General features: G+C 36.6%; 1 protein-coding gene across 5 annotated transcripts; it reads right to left on the bottom strand.

Annotated features, from left to right (window-relative positions):
- Positions 1–2,028: 2,028 nt before the first annotated feature.
- Positions 2,029–12,358, bottom strand: LOC113729811 (uncharacterized). 5 transcript variants are annotated; one of them, XM_072077957.1, is made up of 18 exons: positions 11,555–12,358; positions 10,504–10,640; positions 10,289–10,420; positions 9,854–9,994; positions 9,481–9,537; positions 8,738–8,832; positions 8,332–8,464; positions 8,044–8,217; positions 7,415–7,605; positions 7,214–7,280; positions 6,777–6,910; positions 6,509–6,575; positions 6,331–6,393; positions 5,973–6,217; positions 5,768–5,897; positions 4,305–4,397; positions 3,411–3,635; positions 2,029–2,622 (listed from the first exon to the last, which is right to left on the bottom strand). In XM_072077957.1, exons 1-18 carry the CDS (start codon positions 12,276–12,278, stop codon positions 2,329–2,331), a joined length of 3,102 nt encoding a protein of 1,033 aa, XP_071934058.1. In that variant the 5' UTR covers positions 12,279–12,358; the 3' UTR covers positions 2,029–2,328. The 5 variants fall into 5 exon arrangements, 4 of the variants coding, with proteins under 4 accessions (XP_071934058.1, XP_071934059.1, XP_071934060.1 ...); XM_072077958.1 differs by having other exon boundaries at positions 3,411–3,614; XM_072077959.1 differs by having other exon boundaries at positions 10,504–10,562.
- Positions 12,359–12,372: the final 14 nt, after the last annotated feature.

Below are 12,372 nucleotides of genomic sequence, written 5' to 3'. Positions count from 1 at the left end.
ATTAAACCAAAAAAAAAATAAAATTAGAAAACAAGTGCGTTTGTTTGAGGTAATTTTGAGGCCGACCCCGAGTACTTCTTGTGTTTTTGAAATGTTTGGGGGCTGCAACTTTTCCCGCTCGTGGCTGCTGCTCCGCTGGGTAGTGGGGCCCCTTTGTTCCTATTAAAACATTTCTATACTTCTCTTTTTGGGACCCAATTTCCGTCCCGACACCTCCCCCTACTACATTTATTAGGGAAATTTTGAAATTACAAAAAAAAGAAATTTAGGAAAAGTGAAAAAATCTTTTAGAAATTTGTAAATGGGATACATGAGTTAATGTTTATAAACCATAAAAATATCTATATTGCAATTAGAATTATGAATTTATCCTTATGTGCACGTATGATATATGTGCATATGTATCAATTTAAATCTTCAAATTTAGATATACACCTACATTTATTAAAGTACACATCTTTATTCGTTATGATGCATTTTTTCTTTTCAAAAGTTGACTTATTACCAAATCTAAAATGCTAAATACCTACCCAAATAAAATATATTAAATATAATAATTACGGAGATTAAAGGAAAAAGATAGGTGAAAAAAAGAATGGGAATGATTCTGAAATCTGAATACTGAAACAATTAATTTGCTGAATTTTAAACACTGAAAAGAAATATATGAATGTCTGAATTTTAATGCTAAACCTATTTATGCTGTTTGATAAATATTTATAACTGAATGCTTAATAAGTTTAATTTAACAATTTTGCCCTTATATATTTTCATTCAAAAATAAAAATAGAACCTACAATTTAATGTTAGCTATGAATAATATTTATTTTTAAATTAAATTAATATAAAAGATGAAATATATTATATAATGAGTATGGAGAAGAAGTGAAAGTCACTAAAAAGGGAGAAAAGAGAAACAAAAAACCGTAAAATAGAAAATGTTAGATTGGTTAATTAGATAAGAATTTTGAATATAATTAACAAACAATTGTAGATTTGGTAAATAAGATAAGATAGTTGAAATAATTCTATTGATGAATTTTCATTTATCAAACACTCAAAACATCTGAATGTCTAAAAAGGTTCAGTTTCAGCATTTTTTTTTATATTATCAAACAGACCCTAAAAAGATAACACTCAAATCTATTACCAAAATAAAAACACTCAAAAGGATGATCAAATTAAATAGTAAACACAAGTAGTACGGAAATTAAGGAAAAAAGAGGATGGAAAACTACAGGATTGATTCTTGACTTAAAAAGTCAAATTATTATCAAAACTAAAACACTTAAAAGGCTATCCAAATTAAATATTAAAAACGATAGACATGGAAATTGAGGAAAAAATGGGCAGAAAAAAATGAGTTTTTTTTAAACAAAAATATAACACTAAAAAGCTAACAATTCGAAAACTAAGGATAAAAATGATAAATATAAAAATTAAGGGAAAAAACTGGATAGAGAAAGGATGGGTTAACAAAGAAAAAAACACTCAAAAGCTAACAATACCGAAATTAAAGGAAAACATGGGTGATTGATTCTTATTAACAAAAATAGAACACTCAAAAACTAACCAAAATAAATTATAAAATATATATACATGGCAAAGAGTTAGGACATCCATTTAGCATTACATAAGAGTCAAGAGTATCCAATTCAGCAAGTTACTATACCTAACTGAACATCATTTCATTGTATATACATATACATGATATATATATATATACACATATATATGATATATATATATTATCTTCCCTTTTAATGGGCCCAATACAAAATTTGAACTTGATCGAGTTAAGAATATCAGGTGAACTTTAAAAAAAGAACTTTATAATTGGTTGTATTCTTTTAGTCTGGATCCTGTGACTGGATCACACACATGAGCGGATTGAAGATTTTAGGATGTTAAAAAAGTGTCACAACTTGAAGTTCAGGTGCAAAATGAGCATTTGCATCAAGTTAAAGGGTTCAAAGTGTAGTTTACTCCAAAATTTAAGCTGGGAAATGAGCCAATAACAACAACATATTACAAGAAGAAATGCTAACTTACTACTAACCCCTTGTATGGAGTAACAAATGTACAGATACTGTACAACAAATGAACAATAAAAGCCCAAATTATGAACAGGGAAGCCAGTTCCTTCTGCTAACCTCTTGTAAACAGCCTCCTACAACAGAAGAATGGGGCTACCGAGATTCGTATGTCGTATCCAAAGACTGCCTGCTTTATTCCCTTCCCCCACACACACAAAACCAACACCCCCCCCCCCCCAAAAAAAAGAACACTTGTTAAGCTGACTTAATCCCTAATCGACTACAGTACTATTTACATTCTGACCTCAACTACATCACCGTCCTTTAGCTCTGTACTGGGAACGACAAGCTGACCATTTACTGAGACCAGCTTTCCCTCAAGTCCAACTCTTCTAGCTGCGTCAGCAGCCGTGCTACCACTGCTCAACCTCATTATCTCACCATGAGGCCAACAGATAATCACTACCTCAGCAAAAGGAGCAGAGTCGGTATGTCCAGACGATCTTGAATCACGGTCTATTTTTTGAAGGCCTGCTTCACATCGCAACTGCTCCTCCCACTGAAGCATTGTCCTCAGTAAAAGCACCTGTCAAGTTAAAATGACAATTAAGTGAACTACACAACCAACAAAACTGCAGTAACTAATTCAAATAAGCGCCAATAAGAGCACTAAGTCTGTCTTTCCAATGATTTAATTCTATCTTTCAACTTGCAAAAGCATAGAGAAGGTAGTGAAGAGATTAGAAAAAGGGCACTGCTGATGCTGGAAAGGAGATGCAGACAAACTCCAATTCGTACGAGCATAAATCGAGTGTCACGCATCCATAGCAAGGGTTATTATCTTCTGAGACAAATTTTTTTCTCATCTCTCACTGTTGTTTTCCGTGGTTCACCGGGAACAGACAATTTTTGTTGTCCAAAGAACTAATTTTTTTCTGAACCTGAAAACGGCAGTTTACTGACTAACTTGATAAAATACAGTTTTGAGTTCATAAATGAACTTTTAGTCCTAAACATAGCAACAGTAAAGAGCAACTAGCGTCTAGAAGCAGATGCTATAACCCAATTCATTTCTCTCCTTCTCTCGTTTACCAGAGATTGGGCTTGGGAGGCTAATCACAATGGAAATTTCATAAAGTCGATAGGCCAACAAATGTACATCACCATTGGCTATATCATGCAGGTACATGCAGAATAGAATCATAAACATTCACGGGGCCTGTTATTTAAGCTAAGTCACTTGGAAGCCAACAAAGAGTCAACTGCAGACATGAGTACAGAAAATGCTCCACATAGAACGACAATAGTTTGCTACAATACCAAATGAAAAAATGAAGCAAATAAGCAGCAAGATGAACATTGGCAATAGCTCACCTTGTTGTTGATTCCAGTATCCATCAGCGATGAATTCACAGAATTAAACCCCCGTCTATCTGGGCTGCTTGAATGAGGCACAATAGACGTAATAGATTTGCCCTCAAAAACAGCAGATACAACAGCCCAGTATTCACTTTCCTCTTGTTCTGTCAACTCAATTATTTGGATGAAGGTCGGCAACAGGCGATGAAACTGGTCTTGCTGCATAGCAGTGAGAAACACCTAATTAAAACAAGTTAACCAATAGTTGTATCCGTGAGTAAACAAGGAAACCAAGGCCATGCTCACGCAATTATCATACTAATGAAATTTGCCAGTCAGGACTGCTGAGGAAAGTAGGAAGCAAACACTGAGCTAACAACTGAATCATTTTCTTCTATGCTCAAATGATATGCATATGATCTGCTAGGCATCCGGTCAAAACTCAATAACCTGTACCACTCCAAGCAGATCACTGATGCATAGATTTGACATCAAGATCTTTTCTCTCATTCAGATAGCCTAAAGGTTTTAGTCTCCTGAGGAGAAACTACATTCCGGAAGTTTTTCTGAACAAAATCAAAGGTTAGAATAGAAACATTTTTCATATTGCTAGAAATTTTCGGGATAGAACTACTGTAGAACAGTATTCATCCTTCTACATCCTGACACTTGAACAAGGAAACAAGAGGAAGAACACAGATATGGTTTCTTGAATGTCTAACCACTTGGATTGGTTTTTGAATATCTCAGACTTTAAACCACAGAAGCTCCATCATTGGCAAGATGGCAGATCTATAAACATTTACAGTCAATTTCTCAAGGCATTATGGAAATACATACCCGATAATGGTTTCCTATGTGGAAAGAAAACCACCTTTGCACTGGAAAAGATAAAGCTAGTTTTCATACCTTATGGTACATACCATCTCGACAAAGAGTGTACTTTTCGAGACAAGTGCACCAATCCCCATGTCCTGGTTCACACCACCACTCATCAGACACCTGAAAATCAGTTTAGCAGTCAATATTCATCAAGGATATAAAGGCATTCATCACCAAAATAAAACCAACAAAATTACACACTTTGTAGTTCATAGAACCATTAACGCTGCAGCATCTTTCCAGTAATGGATTCAAGGAATAGCAATTCAACAACAAAGTGAAGAAACCTGGTTGTTCGTCATTTTTAAGCAAGGATCTGCCTTAGAAAGGGATTCATCCACAGGTAAAGCGAAGTAAATGTTTACTTTAGCAGCACTTTTGTTGAATTGAAGTTCGTTAACAGGACAGTTAATATGACTCATAAATTGGACAGAACATCTATTCCAACTCAAACGAAAGGAGGGTCAAAATTTCAAAGGGACTGAATAAAAATGGACAAACCACACACTCTTCAGTCAAATAAACATTTTTCTTTTAACTGCATAAGCTTTTAAGACCAAAATTGACATGCCTCCAAACCATTCTCCAATGTAAGACACCAGCTGGGCCTTGATAGTTCAGAAGTGAATGAAAAATAAAATTCACTTGCCAAACTGAAGAAAGCAACTATATTTAGTAGGCTTTAAGAAAATTGCGTGGTATGTTATTCCCAGACTTTTTCTGGGAAGGTATAATTCAACTCACATTCAAAGGTTAGATTCACTTTTTCTGGGAAGGTATAATTCCCAGACTTTTTCTGGGAAGGTATAATACCACTATGATAGGAATCTGAACTCAAGGTTGCACTGTTGCAGCTGAGATCAGAGATACAATATTCTTGGTAGCAATGGTCAACCAAACAGTACCAATTAGGAGAATCAATTTAAAAGCCTGGGGAGTGATATAAGATAAAACCATAGGGCATCTGCTTAAACCAATCAACAAGGTTGATGATTATCTGATGGATCAGAAAATTTAAGATTGACCAAGGCATTGGGAAGTAAATTTAACGCACTCATTTTTAGTAGCTTGACTTTCATGTTACCAATATTTACATTTCATACCTAATGACTTAAAATCAATTGCTAGAAATTGACAACTTGTCCAACCAGGATCTCACGTTGGGGTTCAGTCCGGGATTATAAAAACTAACTCATTCTGACATCAACTGTCTGAAATACTAGAAAATGAGAAAGAAGTGAAAGAGGTGACATGAGCACAATGAAAAGAGAGGGGGCAGAAGTTAAAGCAAGGATAGTGCAGAGAAGGAATGCGGAGTTTAAATTGTCTTCATCATGTAAAAGGATAGGTATCAGCACATTGTTAAGTCAGACTTCTAGACATGATGTCTAAAAGAAACTGAAGTTGCTGCACAGCATATGATTGATTTTAATGTATTAATTCTATACCGAATCTAAAGTGAACTCCTATGCACTTTTGAAAGCTCTAACCTTTTTGTATAATCTTGCATAAGCCTCCCACCGTTTTATTTGGTAAGAAGATCTTCGGGCAGCTACTGCTTCAGAAGCTGCTAGGCCAAAGCTCACAGCAACAAGCAATTCTTTTCCATCTTCGTCTACTCTGGAATGCAAATTTTATGCACTGCTAGAAATGTTAAAAATTCAAAGCAGAAATACAATTAAAGGGATGTACTACCTGACAATAACTGCAGCTAGTAAGTGACCTGCTTCCACTCTTAGAACTGGGTGTCCAGCTTTTAGAATACTGTACTTCCTGAATACATCATAGTCAACAGAACTTTGATCTTCCATTTCTTTAGAGCAGTATGGGGATTCTGTTATTTCAGGATCATGTATAATGCTCTCAGAAGGCAACTTAGTTTCAGTTTCTTTGTAAAGCCAATGCGCAGCAAGTCCATGCTCAGCATACTCATGCATGCTCTAAATTAAAGATGAATGTCATATTTAGCGAACCAAAACCCTGGGGTGATAATTACAAAAAAGCATTTGAGGCAGTAGCTTCTTTTTCACCAAGAACCAGATGAGAACCATACTTGTGTTCTAATTTGAACTTCCAGAGGTGAATTGTCCGGACCCTGAACTGCAGTGTGCAGAGACTGAAATGAGGAGATAAATTTGGATTAGGACCGGTCAGGAAAAGGACAGCGATAGTGCATTTAATCATGTAACAATTGCCGCATGATGATATAAAATACTCAAAAGGTGGTAAACCTGGTAGCCACTTGGTTTTGGATTCACAATGTAGTCATCAAACTCACCATCAATGGGGGTCCAAAGTCTGCATATAGAAAAAAGTTCAGATTTAGCCTCCAGACATAGCAAGCAAGGTAGAACAAGAACACTGATTTGAGGAAAATTATGATATAGTCTTTAGCAACCACTAATACTTCCTCTCTCTCTCTCTCCCCCCCCGATCATAAACCTACCTATCGCATGCAAGGCATGTGTAACAATATCAAAGTGTACGACATTCATTCACCTGTGCACAATGTTGAGAAGATTGTAACAACACTGAACTGCCTGCCCATGCAAAGTCCCATTCTTATCTCCAATAATTACTCTGAGTGCACGAGCATCATACACTTCACTTATACCTACATCTTTTCTTTTCATCTGTCCAAGAAAAGAAAAAAATGAGAGTTTTTAAAAAAAAGTACTAAATGTTGTTTCACAACATGTTTACAAAAGAGAAATCATCACCTAAAAGCACTAATACACAATGCTGCACAGAGCAAAAGGTCAGAAGCTTCATCATATAGTAAATCCTTGACATGTGAGGATGTTAATAACAAACCAGTGACATCTTTGCCCAGGCAGTATGAATATTACATGCTCAGATATTTGAACAAGTCCTTGGATTTTCTTTTAAACATTCATTGTTTCACATCTTAGTCAACCCAAGAAGTACATATATACCTTGCTATAAATGCTATACAGGCTCTTTAGGCGACTAGACAAAGTTACTTCCATTCCAGGAACATAACTGCAAGAAACAGAGTAAATAAAGTCACAGCATCAATCATAACATACTTCTTGAAAAAGTATCATGATATTTCCAGATAAAATTAAACCAAATGAAAACTCCTTTAATTTAATCAATTGATGAGAACAACGTACGAGGTTGATATAAATAATTCCCGCTCAAGCGCTTCCTCACACACAACCAGAGATGCTAAAGCAATTCCCGCATCCCTGATAACCTTTGGATTAATTTGTGACTCTGATGGTTTTGCAAGATTTTCAATAAAGTCAATACGCTTTTTTCGGTCCAGTAAAAGGTCAAATGGAAGCACTGCCTGCAGAAGAACCTGCATAATCAATGTTGCACAAATTAAGTAATCCATGAAATGACCATAGCAACTTCAAAGTTGAATAATGGGATTGCCAGGAATGTGAGCGCTGGGTTTTAAATTGGGCCGGAGGAGGGGAAGAAAGAAGACAAAATCAGGAAGGGTGGTAGCCTGTAGACTAAGGAAAGTTGCCATTCAAGTTCTGACAAATGGCAGCCTAAAATTGATAACTCTGTTTCAAATTAAGTATGAAAAAACTTCAGTTACTAGCTTGCAGTTTAAACATTACAAGTTTGAAACTATGAAACCTTGAACTTTAAACAGTACAAGTTTAAGGAATGACAATAATTTCATAGGGTAACAATTCAGGATAAAATGAGAAACTAGCTACGAATAGCTTACGATGTCTTCCAAAGTAATCTGAGTAAAACTTTATGTACAAAGAAATATAGTTACCTTCATGTTTACTTCATCCTGATCAATTTCTGTAGATTGTTCATATTCAGAAATCGAGTTCTTCCCAAATTGTTTTCCAAAAGAGCTGGATTTTGTAGATAGTCTTCTCAGATTCCTCTTACCGGGGCTCCACATGGAGGCAAGGTCAGCTCGCATTCGACGGAATATATGAGGCTGAAAAGGGGAAGCGATTGGTAGCAACTTCTTATTAGTAACTGTATCAATTGTATGCTCTTCTGCACCAAGAATTAAACTGGCTCAAAAAGGGGTGAAAAATTATGAACTAACCTGAAGGACAGCAAAGCACAGATCTTCAAGCTCAGCTTTCGGTGCCCAGAGTCCTAGACGTGAAGCAAGTGAGCACCAAATTGCTAATGTTTCCTGGGCAACAGCTTGTGCTTTGGCGGAAGGAAGAGCATATCTGCATTCATTTCCCATTCACTAATATTTTGAGCCGTAGGGGAATATAGAACATCAGTGGTTGTTTTGTCAAATTTGCAACACCACAAACTGTTGTTAACTACTGAGAACTACAAAGAATGAAAAAATGGTAATAGTTTTGCAATCTAAAAAGAAAAAAAGAAATTAAGTAAAAAGAAGTTATTGAAGTTCACAAATTTGTGGAAAAAAAGATAGTATGCGTATGTCATATTAGTTTTAAACAAGAAAATATGAATAAATGTACATAGCATACATGGTTCTCATGTTATGAAGGCGATCAGCAAGCTTTATAAGCACCACGCGTGGATCATTGACCATACCCAGCAGCATCACTCGTATGTTATTTGCCTAAAACAAAGAACAAGAATGAAACACATACATAAATGGCATTGACATAGGTGCAGTCACTCAGAATATCTTCAGAGCTACTGAAGCTTCTGGCACTACGTCTACATTTTAAGGAACATCATTAAATACTTGATCTGTTCCTTCAAAAATTAATTGTCAAGAGCTAATCAAGTCAAAATATCACAAAGAGTTGGCCGAATATGAAAAATGACAATTAGAAATAGATAATGATAAGTAAAGATTATAGATTCCGAACGATATCCAAGAGAAATCATTATATTTAGTCCATAATTGGTTGTATTTAGCCCATATATAGGTCATATGAAATTATGCTTCAACAGTTGTTCATTCTCTTCAATAGCCACTCATATCTTTTGATACCACATATTGCAAGTTTTTGGACAAGGGAAGTAACTTAGTGGCTACGAGCATCCTACAGCTCTAACAATGCTCATATTATAGAATACTAGTCATGCCATCATATTACAACATTACAAGCAGCAACTAAGTTTATGATCATCTAATTTCTTTAAACCATCTCGATTGCTTCAATAGATTAGGAGAAACATGAACTTGAATACTGCATCGGATTTCTACCCCCAGGAATATGAAGTGCTAACTTTTAACTTGATGTCGAATAGCACATACCTCATTGTGGCTTAGAGTAGGCTGATTTAAATTTAGCCTTCGATGCCTCCGCAACAGCTGCAGAAAATATGCACCTTTAAGCCTTTGCAATAGCAGGTGTATGCAAAAATCCATGAAAACTGAAAAGCTATAAATGGTGCATGCGTTTTAGTACAAAAAAGATGCTAAAACGTCCAAACTTTTGTCTTATTATGAATAAGCATCATAAGAGACAACACTGATGTGAGATCACTATAAAGCCAAATTGTTCCTAGACCTCTAGTGTTTACTAGTATTATTTTGCTACTCAACCAGTTGAGTTCAGTTTTTGAGTTTGTTACTCCTGAACGTGTCAGTGATCGGAATCGCTATTACTCTCACATATAAGTAGTACCTGATTTATGTAACTTAGTCTGGATACTCCAGCTACCAATCTTACTACGTCGGCATCAAACTCTTTCTCTATGCTTTCCAAAGTCTCACCAGTATCGTCAACGACATCATGAAGGATGCCTGCAACAACTGTATCAACAGCCTGCCAAACAAAGAAGAAGAAGGGAAAAAAATAAGGCATGGTTGTTAGACAATGACTAACATAGAGTAGAAAGATACATCAAGAAATAAATGAATAAGCTAAATTTCACACACATAGATGCTATATAAACGGAAGGCCAAATTCCATTCCGGAATAAAAGGAAAAACAGGGATGAATATGTGGCCATGAATGGGATTTTATGTTTTCTAGAGAATTAAGAGTGTGTCACAGTAGCAAAGTGACAAGGTTGTGCAAGATGCCAGAATAGTGAACAAGAAGAGGAGAGAGGAGTACCCTCTTTCCAGCTGATGGAATCAAGGCAGCCAAAATTTTTCCAGTGTGAATACAATGCGTGAGGTAAGGCTCTCCAGTCTTTCGTAGCTGGCCATGGTGTGATTTCCTTGCAAATGCAATTGCCTTTTGCACCTGCCTTCACACGTTTAAAATCTTAGTGGCATTGTCAAAGAAGATTACAACCACATTTACAGGTGCAGGCTGAGATGGTAAACCTTTGCGTCAGTGAATATGGGATACCCAGTGACATCTACACCATCCAGTATGAGAGATCCTGCAGCATCAAGGTGTAAGTGGCAGCATATACCAAGTTGATCGTTGGGGTGTGTAGTAAAGTTACTAGATTTTGCAGCTACACCAGGTTAAGAAGAGTTCGAGTCAAGCAATCTTTTGTTTGTGAGGATGAGTACGTTAATAATCAATTGAAAACCACCGAGAGTCAAAGCTAAAGTCTAAGAGTCTTCTTTTGCACCTGCCTTTTCACACGTTTAAAAGCTAAAGTCTATATACATTTTTATCTCTCATACATCACATCATAAAAACTACTACAATAATTATTTCAAATAATACTCTGTCCAAACAAATCGTAAGATTTATTTGGATTGAAAATTATTTGCCAAAATTTATTTACTTACATCATCATTACAATTTCCAACGTACATTTTTATCTTTTCAATTACCTTTTTATCTTTTCAATTACCTTTTTATCTCACATGCATCACATCACAAAAAATGACACAATAAAAATATCTCAAATAATATACGATCCAAACAGAGCCTAGTTTGAAGACAGTCTGGTGTGCGAAGGGTGTGTAGAGTCAATTTCGCTGTGGTTCCAGGTGAAATGCCTTTGGCAAAAAAAAAAAAAATACTACAAGGTTTTGGCATTGAGGCACACAATATCACAACGAAGCGAAAAAATTATGAGTGTTTTTTGGGATCAGCAGCCCTGGTTGCTCACTTTAACTATTTAAGTTGCATAGGGAACGCAGTGTGACGACGAAGACGTTGCAAAATGAAAACCGTAAAGTTTTCAGAGAGGTTGTGCTTTGCATAATAACCGTTACTACTAATAAAGTAGAATCCCCGGTTCAAAGTTGATTTGACAGACAAGAAAGCATGATAAGAAGTTAGGTAGCATATGGATGGGGAGTGACCTGTGACAGAGTGAGTAACAGTAAGAAAAATGGCAAAAGAGTATGGTTAGAAGAAGAAGAAGAAGAAGACGGGAGAAGAAGAAGGAAGAGAGGGGAAAGGGTGACGGACCGGGGTGGTCATCGAGTTTGGGCCACAAAAAATCGACCTTGGTGGAGAGACAAGCGCCGGAAGCAATGGCAAGGGCGGTGACGGCGACGTGAGTGATGGCGGAGGAGACAGCGGCATGAGCAGAGGAAGATCCAGCAGCAGCGGCGGCGACAATGGCGTTGGCGGAGGTGAGGACAGAGGCGAGGGGAAAATTGGGAAGAAGGTGATGAAAAAGACAGGTGAATTTGGGAAGACGGCGGAGCTTTGTGGGGGTGGTGGAACAGAAGAGAAGAGAGGTTGGATTTTTGGGGACAAGGAAGGTGGTTTTGTGGAGGAACATGGTGGCGGTGGATGTTGTTGTTCGGCAAGAAGAAGAAGAAGAAGAAGGAAGCATAAAAATCATCCTTCTCTCTCTCTCTCTCTCTCCTGCCCTGCGAGCCAATCTAGTGCCGGATTCCACTAAACTAAACGAACGGACGAACGACCATTTGATGGCCGAAAAAAAAAAAAAAAAAGAGAGATTGTTATTGTTGGCGGGGGAGGGAAATAAATGAAGAAATAATGATGATGATATTTTGATGATTCCAGCATAGCACAGCATAGCATGCACGTAGTACCGGGTACAAAAGAAATGTGTGGTTGGAACGAACTTGCAAGTTGGAAGCGGAAGGAGAGAGAGAGAGAATCGATTCCTTTGCGCGTTCTTTTGAGCTTTTACTGCTGCTGGTTGAGCAAAAACCATCATAAAAAGTGTACTGCTTACTTAATTGAATCCATCACCGACATTTCAATTCATTCGTTTAGAAACAAAAAACAAAAAAAAAAAAAAAAAACAGAGG

This window comes from Coffea arabica, chromosome 2e (assembly GCF_036785885.1).
Source record: "Coffea arabica cultivar ET-39 chromosome 2e, Coffea Arabica ET-39 HiFi, whole genome shotgun sequence".
NCBI classification, from domain to species: Eukaryota; Viridiplantae; Streptophyta; class Magnoliopsida; order Gentianales; family Rubiaceae; genus Coffea; species Coffea arabica.
Note: the sequence above shows the minus strand (reverse complement) of the source record. Positions and strands in the feature narration are given on the sequence as shown.

Excerpts from the sequence above, each read along its gene's own strand:
- LOC113729811 (XM_072077957.1), bottom strand. The coding sequence starts at position 12,278 with ATGATGGTTTTTGCTCAACCAGCAGCAGTAAAAGCTCAAAAGAACGCG. Across the intron at positions 6,394-6,508 it reads CAAAACCAAGTGGCTACCAG|TCTCTGCACACTGCAGTTCA; the intron begins GTTTACCACCTT and ends TCCTCATTTCAG. Across the intron at positions 5,898-5,972 it reads CTAGCTGCAGTTATTGTCAG|AGTAGACGAAGATGGAAAAG; the intron begins GTAGTACATCCC and ends TTTGCATTCCAG.